The 21,878-nt window shown below is 46.8% G+C and overlaps 1 protein-coding gene across 1 annotated transcript in view; it reads left to right on the forward strand.

Annotated features, from left to right (window-relative positions):
* PCP4 (Purkinje cell protein 4) overlaps nt 1–17,882 on the forward strand; it is a 68,442-nt gene extending 50,560 nt beyond the window's left edge. The window contains exon 3 of the mRNA XM_070387442.1: nt 17,492–17,882. Within this exon, the coding sequence (XP_070243543.1) occupies nt 17,492–17,619 (128 nt within the window). The 3' untranslated portion in view covers nt 17,620–17,882. The remainder of the gene's footprint in view (nt 1–17,491) is intronic.
* The last annotated feature ends 3,996 nt before the right edge of the window (nt 17,883–21,878 follow it).

The raw sequence follows: 21,878 nt of genomic DNA on the forward strand, positions 1-21,878 counted from the left end.
TGGATGAAAACGGAAAAATTTGGCCTTTTATCTGGACAAACTGCACTTCCAACTTGCTGACTGCCAAACAGGAAGAGAGGGTTATTTCCCTGGATGTTTCTGTGGTGTGCATTCAGGCTGATGGTGAGGCTGCCTGGCCGGGGACCGGCCTCCTGGCGAGGACAGGTGTAAACAACTAGTCCATGGTGACAGGTGGGTGGCCTCCTAAGGTTGAAATGGGCACACCTGTGCACATAAAGAGGCTGCTGTCAGCACCCCCCTTACCCCCTAAAATTAAATTGTTACCGTGCTGTTGCAGTCAGAAAATATTCTGATTTTCTTTTGAAACTTTGTAACCCTTTCCCTTCTGGTGCCCTGCATATTTGGGATGATGGAACCTGAGGTTGTCAGCCGGTATCCTCTCTGGTGCCATGGCAACTGAATATTGAGTTGCAGCTACTTCTGGAAAAAATGTCTCATTCACATTTTCATTCTTCTTTTAAATATCTTTTTCTTTTGGCCATGTTACATGGCATGTGGGATCTTACTTCCCCAACCAGGGATCGAACCTGTGCCTCCTGTGGTGGACGTTTTAACCACTAGACCAACAGGGAAGTCCCTCACTTGCATTTTTTATCCATCCAGGCCTTGACATCTTAAATGACAGCAAGGCATCATTTAATAAAAATTCCAATTCTTGCTGGGAAAGATTGAAGGTAAAAGGAGTAGGAAGTGGCAGAGGATGAGATGGTTAGATAGCATCACTGACTCAATGGACATAAATCTGAGCAAACTTTAGGAGATAATAAAGGACAAGGGACCCTGGTGTGCTGTAGTTCATCGGGTAGCAAAGAGTCAGGTGTGACTTAGTGAGTGAACAGCAACAAATTTTGAAATTACGAGCCAGATTAGTGTCAGGACGGCTAGCATAGGATCTCTGAAGACATTATGAGCAAGTTGCAGATAAAATGTTCAGTCTTTTCCTGTTCACACATCTCAGAGGTGAACAAAACAAAACAAATCTTGCCAATTAGGTATCTGGGCTGTAAGCAGCCTGCTGGGTCTCCCTGGCCATTTGCAGCTGGCAAAATAAAAGTCCCTGCTGTGTCAGTCCTCAGTTCAGCTTGAAATGACTTTAACGAAAGGTCAGATGCTATGGCTCTGGGGAGGACTTCTGTTCTCCAACAGACTGACATTAGACATTTTTTCCCCGCTAACATTCTATCTAAATTGGTTTCCTTCATCAGTTTCTTGTCATCAGCCTCTATTTAATGCTCCCTTGAGCTGCTGCCACCAAAAATGGATATTTTATCACTGCTTGCATGTGTGATCTAGAGAGTAATGTTTCTGCAACCTCTGTTGATGATTAGAATGCTTCAAGGGATGGTCAGTGCTGATCCTCTGAAATACGTTTTGTTAAAACTTTTATTTCAAAATTGAATGCTTTTTGATCATGTTGCCTGACATTGGAAATTATTTCCTTTTTGGAATTCTTTTTTTAATTAATTAATTAATTTTTAGCTGTGCTGGATCTTCACTACTCTGCAGGCTTTTCTCTAGTTGCAGAGAGAGGGGCTACTCTCTAGCTGTGCTGCAAGGGCTTCTCAGTGTTGTGGAGCACGGGCTCTAGATCTCACGGGCTTCAGTAGCTGTGGCACGTGGGCTCAGTAGTCGCAGCTCCCGGGCCCTAGAGCATAGGCCTGATAGCTGTGGTGCACGGACTCCGTTACTCTGGGGCATGTGGGATCTTCCCAGACCAGCAATGGAACCTATGTCTTCTGCATTGGCAGGCACATTCTTTCTCACTGAGCCACCAGGGAAGCCCTAGCTTGGAATTCTTGAAATAAAAATATTGTGCTTCTGGATGGGGGGAGGGGCCAGATGGTCTGTCTGTGGAAAGTGCAAGGCTTTGCTTTCCTGTCGCAGTGTGGCATAAAAGTCCTGGTTAAACACTCACGATGGCTCGTGGGACCAAGCACAACCCACGTCTGGATTCATCCCAGATGCTCTTCACCTCAACCAGGAGGAGAGGAGCCTGGAGCTTTAGTACTTTTCCACCTACTTGGGAAGCACTTCTTATTCTGTTTCTTCTTGGGATTACTTGTCAGAACATCACTACTAAATAATGCTTAAAATTAAAACCCAGACTCTACTGAGAGCTAGTCCTTGAGAATCTGACATACTCTATGTTGTTGAGTTACTTCACCCAGAAACCACATCACTTTATCCTTCCTTGGGTGTTGAATTTTGTTCTCTTTTTACAAATATGTGAATCCACCTTCCTGGTAGGGAGGATAAGAAAGCCCAAAGCTTAAAATAGCATGCCTTTAAAACCACTCTTTCCAACAAATCAGCAAGTCCCTGGCCGTGGTCTCTCAAGATAGTGTCACTTTAAAAAAGCAAATGGAAGGGATATAGTTTTGCCTAAAACCTACAGAAGGAAGAAAGGAAGGAAGAAAGGAAGGGAGACTGAGGCTGTGGGGTCAGGAGACAGAGTGCATGGAGTTTAAATCCTTGGGCCAGTAGTTCCTGGAGCTGATTGCATGTCTTTGATGACACATAAATAGACATTTATGAAAAGAGGCACACATCTCTATAAAGAGCTGGTCCCTATCATTAGGACACTCAGGAAGCACAAGACGCATGACCAGATGGGGAAATCAAGGCTGATCGCAACTCAGGTTTGAGATGGTGAGCAGAAACGGGCATATGTCAGTCCGACTGTAGCTGGACCCATCAGGATCCAGGTTCTGGTTTGGCTTCACAGACCCCCCCCTTTCAAAACTTTGTACCCAAATTCTGAATACACAGTGGACGCATCTGTCCAATACTCTCTTGCATCTAAGAAAGCTTGTAATCCCTGAAAATCTGCCTGGGAAAACACCTGTCCACCTGGATTAGAGGTGCAGGGCTGAAGAGCCCAAGTGGGATGTTCCTGGGGAGACAACACAGCCCCTGGCTCAGCTGCTGGCGGAGCTCCAAGAAGGATGCAGACACGCCCGGCACACTGCTGGAGAAAGGTATCTCTAATCAGCCAGTGCCTGGCACAGAGGGCAAAGGGGAGGGGAGGAGAACCACAGTCCCAAAGCCTGGAAACAGCTTCTATCCTTTCTGGCATCTGAGTGATGATTTTTCTTTTCTTTTCTTTTTTTTTGAGTGATGATTTTTCAACTGACGTTGCTGTTTGCTCTCCACATTTTTCATAAAGCTTGCCTAATTCCATGAGAGCCCTAAGGCTTGCCTTGGCCTTTCTCCTGTTCAGTCTTCTTCCTCCTGCACAGAGTGGAATGCATTCCATCTGCCTTAATGCCTTCCTTTCCCTTTTAAAGTTAAACTGTCTAGAATGATGGGGCAATGGACGTTAGATACTCAATGGGCTCAAGTGAGGTTTTTAATATTGTTGTTTTTCAGTCACTAAGACATGTCTGAATCTTGGTGACCCCATGGACTGCAGCACACCAGGCGTCCCTGTCCTACATCATCTTCCAGAGTTTGCTCCAACTCATGTCCTTTGAGTCGGTGATGCCTTCTATTCATCACTCTCTGTTGTCCCCTTCTCCTCTTGCCCTCAGTCTTTCCCAGCATCAGGGTCTTTTCCAGTGAGTTGGCTGTTCACATTAGGTGGCCGAAGTATTGGATCTTCAGCGTCAGCATCAATTCTTCCAATGAGTGTTCAGGGTTGATTTCCTTTAGGATTGACTGGTTTGATTTCCTTGCTGTCCAGGGGACTCTCAAGAGTCTTCTCCAGCAACACAATTCCAAGCATTAATTCTTTGGTGCTTAGCCTTCTTTATGGTCCAGCTCTCACACCCATACATGAATACTGGGAAAACCGTAGCTCTCACTATATGGACCTTTGTCAGCAAAGTGATGTCTCTGCTTTTAAATATTAGATGAACTAATACTTTGAGGCTACTTGAACATGTACTGTGATTATGATTGTATCTGACTTTTCTATTTCAAACTGGGGAACTTTAGGGAATTCTCCATCATGGTGAAATTTTCAGAGTTTAATCCTTTAAAACTAATATTTTGAAGTTTAAAAGCTGGGGGAAAAGAGCCTGAGGAAATTCTTCCCTTCTGAAATGGTAAAACCAGGTAACATAAAAGAAAGGAAAGCACTCAAATTTTTCCAAAACTCTAAAAAGAATAAAAAAAAAAATGAGCCTGGAGTAGAAAGGAAGGAGTGAGCTAAACCCTGGTGGGAAAATGCATTCCTAGAAGCTGCACCTTACTCAGGTTAATTTCCTAAGTTTTAGGGAGTGGAAGGAGGAAGCTGATGCCCCAGGAGGAGAAAAATAATAAATGAATCAGGGACACCTGAGAGTGATGGTTGGCAAAGGTTGCCACATATGCAGGCAATATTTCTGTAGAAACAAAACCTGAGGTTTTAAAAGTATTAAGTGTTATAAAGAAATGGCCATCCATATCAGAAATTGAACAGATGTGTATATCCAAAAAACAAGCATATAGTTAAGTGAAACCAAACTATGCACAGGGATGTATATTTGAATTTTTATTATCAGCTTGAAACAAAATGTTTTCAAATGAACTATACACATTATTATGTATGTGTAAGTAGATAAGGTTTATCTGTAAGAAGTTGAAACCCTTAAAATAGCAACAGCTTAAACTATAATGCCTTTTCCTCACTCGTATAAAAGGAGTCTGAAGATAGGTAGTTGATAACAATCAAGATGATTTCAAGGTGCATTAAGTATCTGTATTACTGCTTTGTCATCCTTGGCGTAAGGCTTATGCTCCAGAATGGCTGCCTGAGCACCAGCTGTTGCATCTGCATTCCAGCTAATAGAAAGCAGATAGCAGTAAGTAAAAAGGGCCAAGGGTTAGCTTCTTTCCTTTCTTCCTTTCCTCCTTTCTCTTTTTTTTTGGCCCTGCTACTTAGGATTTTAGTTCCCTCAGCAAGGGTCAAACCTGGGCCTAGCAGTGAAAGTGCTGAGTCCTAGCAACTGGACTGCTATGGAATTCCCAGGTTAGCTTTCTTTTAATGAGATTTCTTTCTCCCATATGGTACTGACCAGAACCTAGGTCACCCAATTTCAAGGAGCATGGAAACCTTGTTCTGGGTAGCCATGTGCTCAGCCCCAAGTCAGGGGTTTTATAACTAAGAAAAGGGGGGTAAACAGAGGCAAGAAATAGACTTGGCCACAACACATTTCTGCTGATGGAGTTTCTTGAGCCCTTACCTATGTGGCTGGCTTGAATGGAGAGGAGGTCTAAGGTGTCAGATGACTCTTTTGTTCTCCATCTTCCCAGTCAGTTCAAAGTCTTCAGAGTGTGATGGAAGGCAAATGGTGGCTTTTCTGAGTGGTTCGCTGTTAAGGAAGTTAGGTGTTAATCCCTGGGAAGGAATTTTCATTCTTTCCGTGTGCTCTGAAGAGGAAAGGAACATTTGATGTGTTGTTATCCACGTCTCCCAAAGGTTTCTTACTTACTACTTCCATTCAAGTTGTTCTCTAGTGCATACTAAAGAATCTTCTATGCAAATGAAATGGAAGTCTGCTGTCTGATCCCTAGACGCACAGGATCATCTCTTTCATTACCTAACACTCCTCTCCTCCCATAGCCCCACATAAGCTAGGCATGCCTGCAGGAGATAGCAGCACAGATCACAGACACCACTCTTGCAAGATTCAGCTGAAATGGGTTTATTATAGGTTATCCATGTATTACAGAAATTCTGTGAGGCAGGGAAACCAGTTCTGGCCATTCATAGCCAGGGACAATGCACACGGAAACGCGCAGCCACACAGCAAGTTCTTCCAGCAGAAGGTCTTCCAAGAACTGTTGCTGTTGCCTGGTCTGTGCGTCCAGGCACAGGACAGGGGCTGTCTGCTGGCTGCCTTGGGAAGCCCTATTAGGTGTTTCTACTTCTGTGCCTGAGGAGGGGGGTCTTGCCATATTTGGTTGCTTCCTCTGGTGCTCACCTCTGTTTTCTCAGATCCTGCCACACTGCACCTGTTTGACTGGCCTTACACCTGGACTTAGGGCTTACCACTTGGCACAATGGTAAGAATCTGCCTGTCAGTGCAGGAGACGTGGGTTTGATCCCTGGGTCGGGAAGATTCCCTGGAGTAGGAAATGGCAACCCACTCCAGTATTCTTGCCTGGAAAATTCCATGGACAGAGAAGCCTGGTGGGCTACAGTCTATGAGGTTGCAAAGAGTCGGACGCGACTGAGCACACACGCATGCATGCCTGCACACTCATGCGTGCACACCTAGACTTAGTGACTAAACAACAACAACACCTGGGCAGCAGAATTCTACTCCCAGGACACCTGTGGTGGAGGGAAGAGGTGGCAGGAGGGGTGCTGGGGGACCCAGTCCGTAGGCCCCCATCTATTACCACCGGGGAATAACCCTGCATTTGTCTTTCAAATTATGAAGCAGCCAGGTACACTCTGGCAAATATCTTGTGAGAGAAACAAGCCTCCATTTATTATTATCCCTGTTTCAAACACAGGGGAGGATGCGAATCCCAGAAAGGCAAATCTGACCACACAGAGTCAGTTGGGATTTGAGGCTTCTTTAGTGAAGCCGTTTCTCATCGTAACTCATCGGGCTTTCTTTATTTTTATGCTAGGAAATGTAGGCATTCTGGCCAGTGTCACGGGCTGAATTATGTGTCCTCCTCAAATGCCTCTGTTGAAGCCCTAAGCCCTGGTGCTTCAGTATGTGACTATATTTAGAAATATAGCCTTTAAAGAGGTAATTAAGGTAAAATGAGGTCATCAGGGTGGGCCTTCATCCAAGATGTCTGCTGTCCTTATAAGAGGAAATCAGGACACAGATACACAGAGGGATGAGCGCTTGAAGACCTGGGGAGAAGACGGCCATCTGTGTGCCAGGCAGACAGCTTGGAGGACCCAAGCCTGTGGACACCTTGACCTTGGACTTCCAGCCTCCAGGAGTGGGAACAATTAAATGTCTGCCATTTAAGCCACACTGACTGCGGTAGTTTGTTGTGGCAGCCCTAAGCAGACTAATGCAAATAGGAACTGAGTTTGCCTTTCCAATAGAAAAACTGTTTTCAACAATATTTATATCATTTTGTTTTGTTTTGTTTTGTTTTTCTCTTCCTAGACTTAATGAGTTTGGGGAAATTTTTGATCTCACCAGTGCTTATTCTTTTCCATTGAGTCCCACAGATGTGCACTTATTTGATTACCTAAATGCCACAGCTTGGGAGTAATCTTATCTGAGCAAGGTGCATCCAGGTAGGGGTCAGAGAAATTAGATAATGAGATCGAGAGAAAGGAGGGAGTGGGGGGAGCTTTGCATCCACCAAAGCCTGAGGTGAGCATTGGAGACTGTGGGATTCAAAATGCCTCGATTTTAGGGCAAAATAGAATTTCTTTCTCTTGCAAAAAGCTGTAAGGACCAGAAGGGTGCTGACTTGGTAACGGAAAAGTTAGGAGAAATGAGAACCGTGTTTTCATCTGATGCAAGAGGGAACATGGTGAATGCAGAAAGTGCCCCCCTTGCCTGCTGCCACTAATGCCTGACCCTGCTCATTAATCTCTGCCGCTTAGCAGAGACCTGGAAAATTGCAATTCTCCGCGCCAGCAGCCCCTGTTCAATAAATCCCGAGCCAGCAGGCAGAAGCAAGAAATGGCCCGAAGCTCGGAGCTGGCTTGCCGCATTCCACTCTGCTGCCCAGCAAGGGAGACTCTGTTTTAACTCGGGAACAACTGGCTGAGGAAGCTGGGGCCTCTTCGTGCTCATTTCCAGCTTTTAAAAGAACGTGTTGTCTTTGTTTTTATTAGCGTTTCATAGGATGCTTTGTGCCAGCATTGTGATGAACTAGGTATACTAATTTATTTTTATTACTATTTTTTTTCCTCGGGAGGAGCTGACCTTTTCTCTAACACTAGCTGCCTTGTTCTCTGGGTGTATTTTGATCCAATTTGAGGCTTAAGGGATAAAAATCCCAATTCTTGCTTTTCTTATTTGTGGCTCTGTTTTCCCTGCCTGGAGGGCTGGGTTTTGGTCCTGATGAAGGAAGGCACCTTAGCTGTCCTGGGTCACTCTGTAACCCTGGTGCTGGAGAGGGTCAGTGGCCAGTTCAGAGGCCTCCGGAGCCCAAGTACAGTCTCTGTGTATCAAGGGAAGCCCAACTGACAGATATTAATTCTTTCCCAGTTAACATTACACTTTGAAAGAAGGTAGGACATTCTAAGAAACTTGGCATTAAAATACCCCATTTGCAAGGCATACTTAAGTTAAATGACTGTTATTTCTTGATGGTGTACTAAAATTTAGGTTCTTTTATAGTACGCTCTGTGCTTTGCCTCCTAATCAAGGCAAACTCCCACTCAGGACAATTATATCCCAATTTACTGCTTATGTGCAAATTTCTGATCTAGGGGATTAGGCCTTAGGAGGTAATTTGTTTCTATAAAATAAATCCAAAAATATGGAGGGTTATAAATGTGTAAACGAAAGACTTTACATCTGTGTGTGTGTGTGTATGTGTGTGTGTATACACAAGCCCCTGTGCTCATGAATTACTGCCAGTATCTCTAGGCAATGACTTTGCATCATCATAAACTCAGAAACAAATATAAGAGCTCTTCTGATCAAGCGTGGGGGTTCATATATTTTGGAATGAGGCTGAATTTCAAACTTTTAAAATCACACCCGGAGCTGTTGCAGGATCCCTGAATAGCTCTGTTTTGCCCTGGATGACTGTGTGTTTTTTAATTTTGAAAGAACTCATGCTAATTGAGTGAAGTCTGCCACTTGGATGGGGACTGGGCGGATGAAGAATACTTTTTCAACCAGTGAAGAATAATTTTTCAAAAAGTGTATTTGTCACCCCTTTTGTCTGGGCAAGTGAGTGTGAGGCTAGCTTTGGGGATGGCCTCCCCTGTCCCCTTCCCAGAGGCCTTTGTTGCTGCTGAGTTGTTTCAGTCGTGTCTGACTCTTTGTCACCCCATGTACTGTAGCACACCAGGCTCCTCTGTACATAGGATTTCCAGGGCAAGAACACTGGAGTGGGTTGCGCTTACTCCAGGGGATCTTCCTGACCCAGGGACCGAACCTGAGTCTCCTGTCTCCTGCATTGGCAGGCGGGTTCTTTACCACTGAGCCACCTGGGAGACCCTACCCAGAGGCCCACTAGGCACATTAAAGCATTCACATTCCCTCTCCCACTCAGCACCCTGTTTTATTTGAGGAATTTCTGAAATTCTATTGCTTATCTATACACTTACCTTTTTATTTTCTGTTTCCCCAGAAGAGCAGGGTTTTGTCCTCTGTTCTCTCCCAGCCCCTAGAACAGTGACAGGCCCGCAGGAGGCCTTCTGGGCCATTTATCAAATGACTGAATTTGGTATATGAATTCTCCTGGACTGCCTGGTAAACAGACAGATTTTCTGAACTGGTAGACCCAACCATGTATTTAGACTTGGACTATTTGAGACTTCTTTTTCCTCCCTGGGCAATAGTAACTGGTCCATACAGCAGGCTGTCATCTTGGTCTCAGTCTAGGGAACTCAAGGTAACAAGACACGGGGGAATAAAAAGAAGATTTGGAGCAAGACCTGGATTCTGAATCAGCCCATGGCCAGCACTCACCGGGTGGTCTCCAGTGAGGCAGGTTATGGTCTCTGAGCCTTTGTAAAGTGAGGACCATGAACGTTTCCTGCAGCTCTCATAACTGGCCAAAGAAGCCGGACAATGCATACAACATGAAGCTACTTTAAAACCTAGCACTGGATGAGAGAGGCGTTTGAGGGAGAAAGGACACGTGTATGTATGGCTGGGTCCCTTTGCTGTTCACCTGAAACTGTCTCAACATTTGTTTGTTAACTGGTTATACCCCAATGCAAAATAAATAGTTTCATTAAAAAATTAAGTAGTTATTGACAGGTACATGCTAAGTTGCTTCAGTCACGTCCAACTCTGTTTGATCCATGCACTGTAGCCCCCCAGGCTCCTCTGTCCATGGGATTCTCCAGGCAAGAATACTGGAGTGGGTTGCCATGGCCTCCTCCAGGGGATCTTCCTGACCCAGAGATCAAACCCACATCTCTTATACCTCTTGCATTGGCAGGCAGATTCTTTAGCCCTAGCACCACCTGGGAAACCCATTGATAGGTAACAGAAGAAATAATAAAACGTAGAGAGCCCCAAAGTTAAATCAGGTGCTGTTACGTGTTGAATTGTGTCTGACCTCAAATTCGGATGCTGAAGCCCTGTACCCCCAGCCCCCCACCACACCATCCCTCAGAATGTGGTTGTATTTGGATACAGGCCCTTTAGAGAGGTGATGCAGTGAAAAGGGCTCAGCAGGTAAAGAATCCATTTGCAATACAGGAGACACAGGAACCTCAGGTTCCATCCCTGGGTTGGAAAGATCCCTTGGAAGAGGAAATGGTAACCCACTCCAGTATTCTTGCCTGGAGAATCCCATGGACAGAGGAAGCCCGGCCAGCTACAGTCCATGGAGTTGCAAAGTCAGACACGACTGAGCGACTAACACACTACTACAGGTTGATACGGCTGCTCACCAAGAAACTTCTATGGGTGTAGGGCTGATCTGTGTTTTATCAGGATGAATTCACTCAAAGGGAATTTTTGTCTCTCAAACTGTTTTCCTATTCGCTGGATTTTCATGACCGTATCAGAGGCTTGTAGTAGCTATTTGGGATTGTCTTCACCTGGTAACAGTTCCTTCCTTTTATGTTTATGATTCTCGATTTTCTATTTGCCATCAAATGATCTATAAAAGAAAATCCGCTTATGTCTATGAGGGAGAATCCATGTAATGCTTGGTGAAGATTGGTTCTTATTACAACGGCATCTTCAAGAAGGGCTCCCTCAACAATTCTCTGATGGTGTAATAAAATGTAAAACAGCAGGGTCATTCCCTGTCTCAGTTTCTGCAAGGAGAAGGCTGTATTTCAGGAAAAGATTGTAAGAAACACCTTGTTATTTGCTTCAGTCGCTAAGTCATGTCCTAGTCTTTGCCACCCCATGGTCTGTAGCTTGCCAGGCTCTTCTGTCCATGGCATTTTCCAGGCAAAAATACTGGAGTGCGTTGCCATTTCCTCCTCTAGAAGATCTTCCTGACCCAAGGATCAAACCCATGTCTCCTGCAATGGCAGGCGGATTCTTGACTACTGAGCCACCAGGAATAGTCTAGAGCCATGCAAAGTGTAAATCTGAATAGAATGAGGTTCCTTCCTGGTGGGGAGGTCACGGAAGAAGTCTGAGCCACAGGGAGCATTGGTTCTTCATCAGGCTGGGGCCATCAACAGTGCTCTGAGTTGTGCCTTGGTTGGTTGATGATGTTTCTGCCTGGGGAAAAGACTATAATTGTTTGGGATGGTTTTACAGCTGTGCCTTTCATTCTAAGAGAGAAGATGGATGGGAACACAGACAGATGGATGACACAGATAGTTAGATACTGTAGTTGAGACTGCCGCTGCCTTGGCTGATAGACTGTGAGCCTCACCTCCTCAGACTTGCTCGTGTCTCTGAGACCCGGTGCTCCAGGTAACGGACCCACTTCACTTGGGTGAAGTCTGAAGGGCTCGTGGGGAGTCCTGCTCACTTCTCTTGAGCTCCACAGTCAAGAAGGTGGTTTTTCTCTCATGCTCCAGGGGAGCTGGCAATCAATATCTTTTTTTATCAAACGAGTGGACTGGAATGAATCATCTGTCGACCGTTCTCCTATTCAGGTTCAGAACTCCTTCCTGGAGGATACACAAAAATACTAAAATTCTAGGACCCCAGAGAGAAACAAATGATAAGAACTGCACAGTCCTGGGCAGTTTACATGGTGCTCTGGTGAAATACTGCCTGCCCAGGCTCAAAATCTACTGTCAGTAGCCAGGTGGGATGTGTGTTGTCCACTCCAGGCAGCGGGACTCTAAATAAAAATGCCAGGTGCAGCCCACCCAGTGCAGATGTGAGCGGCAGATGGTCTTCATGGAGCGGCAGCGGACGGAGGACACGGGAGGAAGTGTGGCTGCAGGGAGGTCTGGAAATGAGGGTGGTGTCGGTCCCCTGCGTGGCTTGCCAGAATCTACTGTCCCTTCTGGTGGAGAGGTGTGCAGAGCCTGATGCCCTCAGGGCCTCCCAGCTGTGGGGCCTGGTGGCACCTTTCTCTTGTACTGTTCCGGGTGTGTATTCGCAGGACCCAGAAGTCATCTTTAGGTGGAGGACTCTCTGCGCCTTGCCCTGCTGAGTGAGGACCATCCCAACACAAGCCCAGCAAATGCCACCTGCCACCCCAAAGACTGGGTGGGGCCTGATGCCCTGGGGCTCCGGCCTGGCTGTGTTTGGTGGTCACGTGGCTGGCCCTGCAGGAAAGCAGTCCCTCCCTCTTTGCGTTGGGGCCCAAACATCCATGAGTCTCACCACTGAGCAGATGGCCAGGCAGAGAACCATGTGACTGCCTGCATCCTCTGCTGACTTAGCAAGTCCTGCCCCACACCAATGGGTCTCAGTTTAATTTACACCACAGCCTTGAATTTGCTCATGACACTCGTGACTAGGTGGAGCAGGCTTGGAGTTTTTAATTTATTTTTATTTTTTTTAGCCACACCACATGGCTTGCACGATATCGGTCCCCGGACCAGGGATGGAACCCGGGCCACAGCAGTGAAGGCTGGGAGTCCTAACCACTAGGCCACACTGAATTCCCAGGGCAGGCTCTTTAAAAAGCAGTTTTACCTCTCCATTTTTGAGATGAGCAAACTGAGACCCAGAGAAGCTAGGAAGCTTCCTGAGGGTCCCAGAGCAGGCAGAGACACCCCAAACCACCCTTATCTGGACCTATACCCCTGCTTCTGCTGGCAGCTTTATCAGAGGTGGGAGGGTCTGAGGGCTGCAAGAGGGTCAGCCCAACCCCACAGCAGGCTGGAGGTGCTGTCTGCCTGCCTGAGACCTCCTTTCATTATTCCTCTGGACTGGTGCTAGGAACAGGCACTGTTCTGGCACATTTTCCATTCAGGAGAGAAACCTTGCCTCTTTTTCACCATGCTTCTGGGGTCAGTGCCCCACAGAGGCTTTGTTTGCCCTGCTGCCCAGACCCCTCCTTAAGAGCCCTGGGGTGGAAGAGGCGGCTGAGGACTCCCTGCCGCATGGAAATGAAAGGCCTGCACTGGACAGCTGCCTGGCTTATCAATCAATGGACTCACTTGCAATCAACCATTAGTTACTTGTGGAACGTCTGCTATGTGCTGGGCCCTGTGTGAGCCGCTGAAGCAAGATGGATGAAGTCCCCGCCCTTATGGAGCTCAGATGGGGTGATGGACCACCAAACGAGAAGTAGAGCAGGGAGTAGAATAAGACAGAAATAGCCCCAGGAAGAGTAGTAATACGGGGGGAGTGGATAGAGTGTGCCCTGGAGGGAACCCACTCCCCCCAGGGCCCTTCCTGTCCCCCGCAGGCAAGGCCAAGGTCCTACCTTTGGGTTTCAGCTGATGCTGCTGGTCGGCATCTCTCTTCTGCCCTGGAGTGATGGCAAAGGGAGGTTTCATATAGCCCTCCTGTACCCCTCCACTGTTACCATCACCCAGGCCATGGGAGGGAGCCTTGGCATCAATGAGGAGATGTCCACAGGGCCAGGGGCACTGGGCTCTGGCTGTGGCCCCTCAGTTGCCCTTCCCCATCATTCCCTCACTCCTGCTGAGTCTGGGGTGCTTAGAGCTCCTTTTTTTCCTAGCTCCCAGGATGACATGGATCCATTGCCAGGCCCTCACATCATTTGCATTGAACCCTGTGTCACCAATTCTAATTGTTTCTTTTCCACCACAATCTGAGTCCTCCTCCTGCTTTGCACATCCCTGGGCAGCTCAGTTGAAGCACTAACCATGGCAGACCTCCAAGAAAAGCTGGACTCTACAAAGTAAAGACTCCTGAAACATCAGTGGTTTTCTTTTTTAAACACTGGAATATTTTTCAAAGGACAGAGGAATCTATAAATCACTTTGGCTGAAGATATTAGTTGAAGATATAATTGCAAAGCCCATTTTTATGACCCGTCCTTACCGTCTCATTACATATTCCCTAAATATACATAATTTCCCACACCTTCATTCATCATGTGTCAAAAAATAATATTGCTGTTTTCTTCCATTATTGTCAGAGGAAAAAGATGAACCAGGCTGCTCAAAAGCTTCAGGCTGCAGCAGCATTTTAGCTCTGAAAGAGAAAATCTCCCATCTTCTTTTGAGTCAGATCTCATTCTCCCCCTCTGCAATCAGGGTACAGTAGATACAAGGGTTCCTCTGGGAAGAGAAGCACCTGGAACTCCAGACCATCCGGTGATGATTCTCGGTGCACGAGATACTGCTTCTGCTCTCTGTCGAGGACAGACGAGCTGGAGCCATCATGCGCTGGTTTGATAGATGCTTGCGCTCCAGTCACACGCTCTTGTGATAATCATTTTTGTTTTTGTTTAGTTGCTAAGTCCAGCTCTTTTGTGACCCTGTGGACTGTAGCCCACCAGGGTCCTCTATCCATGGGATTTCCCAGGAAAGAATACTGGAGTGGATAGCCATTCCCTTCTCCAGGGGATCTCCCTGACCCAGGGATAGAATCCACATCTCCTACATTGGCAGGCAGCTTCTTCCCACTGAGCCACCTGGGAAGCCTGTGATAACCTTAGTGAATGTTTTTAAAGGATGAATTTGAGCCTCAGGAAACTCCTGTCCTTCCTGATGTTTCTGCTCCTTAGAGAATCTCTGAAGAAAGGGACTTGGAGTGGGGATTAAAATGTGGATGTCTACCCAATGCAGTAAGAGACAATCCCACGATTCTCTGTATCATCTGGGGTCTCATGGGTTAAAAAAATATCACTCCCAAATAATCCGTGGACATCAGGCTGCTCAAAATCTTGGTGGTCAATCTGAGACAGAGGGAAACAATTTTACTGATTTAGGTCATGGAAAAATCAGTCCAGTAAGGCCAGCATTTTCTCCTCCCAGATGGAGGTGGGATTGGAGGGCTCTGGGCACAACCTGCTTGATCTCTGAGAAAACTGAGGGAGCCTGCTTAAGGATCTGCGAAGGAAAAGTTATGCAACCAGACACGTCTCTCTCTCTCTCATCTACCTACCTAGTCTTTCTATCTATTGCTATCTATCTATCTAATCTATGGGCTTCCTAGGTGGCTCAGTGGTAAAGAATCTTCCTGCCAATGGAAGAGACGAAGGTTTGATCCCCTGCAGGAGGAAATGGCAACCCACTCCAGTGTTCTTGCCTGGAGAATTCCATGGATAGAGGAGGCTGGCAGGTTACAGTCGGGGTCACAAAGAGTTGGACATGACTGAGCGACTGAACACAGATGTCTGTTTCATCTATCATATCTATTTATTTATCTATCCATCTATCTGAACTGTCATCTAACATTATCTATCTATCTATGAGAGAGAAAACAGAACAGAGTAAGCAGGAGGGAAGGAACCTGTGTCACTTGCACGTAACCCCAGCGTCCTTGACCCTCTGTGCTGGGGATGCTGACTGAATACTGTCATCCAAGGGCACAAAGTAAGACAGATGGAGAAGGGCTGGACCACACTCAGGTTAAGTGATAAACTCAGGATGCTGGTGATACGGTCAAGGGGTAAAGCCCTGGCAGTGCTCCCTGGGCATCCTGTCCTGCCTCCAGTGCTACCTGCTCTCCACCCCCAAGCTGGATGTGCTCCACATGCTGTCCTGACCTCTGCTCCAGGCGTGGGCCCAGATGGCAGGGATGTTCTCAGCCCAGGTGCTGAGTGGGGGGTTCTGCCTCCAGTTCTTTCAGGAGTTAACCCCAGGCCCTTATTTGTTACTTCATCTTAAGCCAAGTAGCTGGATCTCAACCCTGGCTGCATCTGAAAATCACCCGAGAGCATTTTTTAGAAAGTAGGGCTGTCTGATCCTCTGCCCAGGGATGCTGATTACTCTAACTTGGTCTTGTTTGAAGGAGTGCTTCCGCTGTGGCTGTGAAGAGGCAGCCGGAGTCTGGGGTGGGTCCTCATGTCTCCATTAAAAAATAGTGCCTTTGATGATTCTGATGATCAGCTGTCACTAAACTGAAGGAGTGTTAATGATTCTTCCCTTGTGTGACTAGAGGGTTTGTTGATTTATTTTTCTTATATTTGGCTAGAAATGTACACAGCACAAAGGGAGCCCCAACATAGGTGATCACTTCACTGTGGCACCGATCCTATTCTAGGATCTTAACTGTGAATGAGTTCAGCCCACTGACACAGCAGACAAATGCGAAGCCTACATCTTTGAAACAAATTGTTAAGATGTAGGAGTCCAGCTTGATTGTGAAGATTGGATGATATCATCCATCCGTGACAATGGTAGAAACAGAAGCCCTCATTCAGTCAGTAAATCTCACATGTGTGTGCGTAAAAGCTCAGTGCCTCTGTTAGTTGGAGCTGTTCTGAGCAAAAGCTACCACTGGGTCCATTAGCTGTGCTGCTAAGTCGCTTCAGTCGTGTCCGACTCTGTGCGACCCCATAGACGGCCGCCCACCAGGCTCCTCTGTCCTTGGGATTCTCCAGGCAAGAACACTGGAGTGGGGTGCCATTACTGTATTTCAGGAGGTTCAAGAAGGAGGGGAACATATGTATACCTATGGCTAATTCATGTTGATACATGACAGAAATCAAACCAATATTGTAAAGCAATTAGCAATCAATTAGAAATAAATATAACCAAAGATAAAAAATAAATACAAATCAGTAAAAATATAAAAAAAGAAAAAAATTGTATCTACATGAGAAAGCAGAGGAAAATAATAGCACTGTTAGTGTTTTAAGCTTTTTTAATTGAAGTACAGTTAATTTACAATGCTGTGCTTGTTTCGGTGTACAGCCAAGTACAAACACATACACGTATATGCATATTCTTTTTCAGATTCTTTTCCATTATAGGTTATTGCAAGATGTTCAGTAGAGTTCCCTGTGCTATATAGTAGGTCCTTGTCACTTACTTTATATATGGTGGTTTGGTCACTAAGTTGTCCTCGACTCTTGAGACCCCATGGACTGTAGCCCGCCAGGCTTCTCCGTTCATGGGATTTTCCAGGCAAGAATACTGGAGTGGGTTGCCATTTCCTTCTCCAGGGAGTCTTCCAGGTCCAGGGATCAAACGCGGGTCTCCTGTATTGCTGGTGAAGTCTTTACCAACTGAGCTACCAGGGAAACCCTATTTTATATATAGTAGTCTATATGTTAATCCCGATGTTAAATGGGGCCCCAAGGAACAGAGACTGGTACAGAAAGTATCCACGATGCTGAGATGTGTTTCTGACTTTCCTCATTCCTCCCTGGCAGGGGTAGGACTAGGGAGTCAGAAGACGGCTGCTTCTGAGCTCCAAGGAAGCCCAGGACATGCTCCACTGGCTTGTACTTTGCAAATTAGGTCGTGTGCTGGGGGAGGTGCTACGTGGCGCCTGGAGCCTGGCTTGATCCAGAGCCGCTGTCTTCCTGCTCACTGCTCAGTGATCACCTTCTGTCTGTATTTTTCTTGCTCCAGATGGGCAGAAGAAGGTTCAAGAGGAATTCGACATCGACATGGACGCGCCAGAGACAGAACGAGCAGCGGTGGCCATCCAGTCTCAGTTCAGAAAATTCCAGAAGAAAAAGGCCGGGTCCCAGTCCTAGCGGGAGAGTCCCTTCCTAGTCTGCCAGGAGACACCACCTACAGCCATCATCCATCAAGAAATTAAAAAGGAACAGCGCCCTCAAGAGAAGTCCTCATCACATGATACCCATGTGCACCGCAGTCCCACAATGCATGCACAGAGACCCGTGATATTTATACCCTTGTAGGAAGGTGTAGACAATGCAATTGTGAGCAGCTTAATCTCTGTTTATCTCTAGGATCATTCCTCCTGCAACTAATTATTTTCCTTGATGTTGTAATAAAATGGAGTTAAGATGCGTGATTAAAGTGTCTGCCTCTGTCTCCCCTTTTACATTAACTTGGAAAGTTACTGCTGTTAGAAGTGACTGCAAGATAGATGCCTATTTTTCTCTCCCTCCAAGAGTCAGAGATGAAACACGGTGCTTTCTGTGAGCAGTTTTCCTGCTGGGAATGGGAGATGTGTGCTCAGCTGTGCCTGTCTAGTTTGGAGAGTTCTAACCACTGACTGGTGATGGGCAATATATTTTCTTCTTACCATGGGGTCAGAGCCTTGGATCCTGGAGAGTCAAAGAATCAGAGGGCTCCTTGGGGAGTTGTGACTCATGCAGAAGAACTTGAAGGGGGAGGGCAACAGGTCTATTTGGGCGTGTCACCCAGGTTTAGGCAGCAGGCACATTTCAGTGCCCTGAGGGGGATGTCCCCACTACTGAGAGCCATTCCACCACTCACCTGCCTCTCCCCACTCATGTGGGGCTCTATGGCCAGGTGGCCCCTTGCCCCCCAACTCCTTACACTCCTCAGGTAGTAATTTGCCACCTGTTAAGACTATTTAGCACATCCTGCAAATGCAAGAAGCTGTGGGTTCTCTCAAGCCCCATCTCTTCCCCTGCAAACCTCACAAATTGTTTCCCACACCCAAAGGGTAGGCAGGAAGGAGAGGGCTGTCGCATGCAGAGGACACTCCTCTGAATTGAGAGCCAGGCTCCTCCAGCCCCCAAGTCTGGTGTGGTTTGGGCTTTGCCATGTGAGACCCTGATGTGGAAGCTGCATCTCGTCTTCATCCCGAGATGCTTGGGGGCAGCACAGGGTACTGCTGTGGGCCAGTCAGCTTCTTTCCTTTGTCAGCAATTAACCAAGGATGGAGGCAGAGAGTGGGGAATAGTGGAGAGAGGAGGGACTGTGGTATGTGTGTGTATGTGTGTGTGTGTGTGTGTAATGTGTGTACGTGCCCTCTCACATATGTGCACCTGGGAGTGTTTGTGTGTGTGTGTGTGTGTGTGTGTGTGTGTATAAAGCATGGTGGGAGCAAGCAGTGGGCAGGGCCATGACTCATAGCTCCTCTGTCAAGGTCCCATTCACTGTCTCCAAGGTACAGACTGAGAAAGATTGTCTGAAAAACTCAGTTGCAAATGTATTGATTCTCTTGTGTACACAAATCCCTTTTACTGGACACCCTCTGGGGCTGTTATGGTCTAGGAGACTTGGGCTCCTCTGATGGGTTTCCAACTAGAGAAGTACAAGTTGGGATCATTGCGGATCACCCAGCAACCAACCAGGACTCCTCAGGGCTCCTGACAACCTGTGGTCCCCACTGAGAGGAGGACAGTGGATTGAGGGGACCCTCCATAGAAAGCATCATGAAGATAGTGGGTTGTGAATGGGACCCTGTCTTATCTGGAGTCACATGGAGCACCAACATGAAGAAAGTTGGGAGCAAAAAGAAGTGTTTGAGTCATTCACATGAATTCCCTATATACCCAGTCCTCCCAGCAATCCCATTGGCCCTCATTCTCTGAATGTTTCACATAAAGGAAGTGGGGTTCCCCCTTACTAGACGGGTCTGCACTTGATGGCCAACACTCTCTCTGGCTCTGAGAAATCTAGAAACAGGACTTCCCTCGTGGTGCACTGGATAGGAATCTGCTACCAATGCAGGAGACATGGGTTCCATCCCTGGTCTGGGAAGACCCCACATGCCACCGAGTTACTAAGCCCGTTGTGCCCATAACTACTGAGTCCTGCAGGCCCTAGAGCCCAGGAGCCACAACTACAGAGCCCACAGCCTGCAACTACTGAAGCCTGCCCATATAGAGCCCATGCTGTGCAATAAGAGAAGCCACCGTATCGAGAAGCCCGGGCACCACAACTAGAGAGTAGCTTTCGCTGGCAGCAACTGGAGAAAAGCCAGTATAGCAGTGAAGACCCAGCACGGCCAAAAATAAATAAATAAAATGCAATAAAAAAAGAAATCTAGAAACAACTGGTTTTATAGTGAGGCTGCTCCCCCTAGAGGGGATTCTCCATGCACAGTGGGGAGTACTAGGGAGGGACTCCTGGACCAGAAACACTCCTTTTGCACTGACAAAGCTTGTGGAGGCAAAAGGAGGAGGCTGGGGTGAGGGCTGTGATGGCTGGAGAGGCCCCTCAAGCATTCTGATTCACCTTCTTGGTTCAATCACAGGACAAGGGTGTATCTGACTTCCTATGAGTCACAGGAATGAATTTAATTTACTTCCCAGGTGGATTCAGGAGAGTCTGAAATGCCAGTCAACAGCAATGGGGAGACTCCAAAGTGCCCAACTCTGCATGGGAATTGGGTGCACTAGGTCTATGGCTTCGTAGAGCCAGAGGAAGGAGCAGAGGCTCGTGGCTTCAGCCTCTGGGGACATTTATGCTCCCGAGGCTGCAGTGTTCACCACAGAGAGGAAGGGGACTTTCCCTTCCCAGGGTGTGTCTGAGTGGGGCAACATGTGGTGTCAATTTCATTTCACACATGTTTATTGAACTCCTAGTACATGTATGTACTTGGCACTATCACCAACAGCCTTTTTCCTGACTCAACCTAATTCATGGGACTCTGCTTCTCTGCGTTGTAGCCATTTGGATAGGTGGTGTGTGCTTGACCCACAAGGTTCAGTTCTGTTCAATTGCTCATTCATGTCCAACTCTTTGTGACCCCACGGACTGCAGTATGCCAGGCCTCCCTGTCCATCATCAACTCCCAGAGCTTGCTCAAGCTCATGTCAATTGAGTTGGTGATGGCATCCAACCATCTCATCCTCTGTCATCCCCTTCTCCTCCTGCCTTCAATCTTTCCCAGTATCAGGGTCTTTCCCAATTCGTCAGTTCTTTGCATCTGGTGGCCAAAGTATTGGAGTTTCAGCTTCAGCATCAGTCCTTCCAATGAATATCAGGACGGACTTCTTTTAGGATGGACTGGTTTGATCTCCTTGCTGTCCAAGAGACTCTCAAGAATCTTCCCTAATACCACAGTTCAAAAGCATCAATCCATGTGAGTCTGAACCAATAGTCATAACCTGAGCCAGTTAATGGGAAGGAGCTTAAATGCTAAAGCTAGTTAAAGCTGCCCCCAAATCTTAAATCCTATCTTATCCAAATCTTATCTTCTGTCCAAGGGGCTCTAAGAGTCTTCTCCAGCATCATGCTGCTGTTGCTGCTAAGTTGCTTCAGTTGTGTCCAACTCTGTGCAACCCCATAGACAGCAGCCCACCAGGCTCTGCTGTCCCTGGGATTCTCCAGGCAAGAACACTGGAATGGGTTGCCATTTCCTTCTCCAATGCATGAAAGTGAAAGTGAAGTCGCTCAGTCGTGTCCAACTCTCAGCGACCCCATGGACTGCAGCCTACCAGGCTCCTCCATCCATGGGATTTTCCAGGCAAGAGTACTGGAGTGGGGTGCCATTGCCTTCTCCGTCTCCAGCATCATAGTTCTCTCTAAAAGACAGAGTTATTCAGGTATCACAGACATCCAAGAGTGGAACATCTAAGACATCTCTGATGCCACGGACATGCAGAATTACATTGAATTTATGACCAAACTGGGGCATAGTTAGGGAAGAATGGATTTCTTTATATTATTGTCTTTACAGCATTTTATGACTTTCAGTCAAGTTTTACAGTTTTCTTCAGGTCTTGCACATTTCTTTTCAATTTCTAGGTATCTCATAGTATTTGTTGTTCATCCAAATACAATCTTTCCCCACAGCGGTCTCTAGTTGGGTTTGCTTTTTTTCTAGGATAACTACTGATTTCTACATATTCAACTTGTTCAGTTCAATTCAGTCACTCAGCTGTGTTTGACTCTTTGTGACCCCACGGACTGCAGCACTCTAGGCTTTCCTGTCCATCACCAACTCCCGAAGTTTACTCAAACTCACATACATAGAGTCGGCGATGTCATCCAACCATCTCATCCTCTGTCGTCCCCGTCTCCTCCCACCTTCAATGTTTCCAGTCATCAAGGTCTTTTCCATTGA

The sequence above is a fragment of the Bos mutus genome, chromosome 1 (assembly GCF_027580195.1).
Source record: "Bos mutus isolate GX-2022 chromosome 1, NWIPB_WYAK_1.1, whole genome shotgun sequence".
In the NCBI taxonomy this organism is placed as follows: domain Eukaryota; kingdom Metazoa; phylum Chordata; class Mammalia; order Artiodactyla; family Bovidae; genus Bos; species Bos mutus.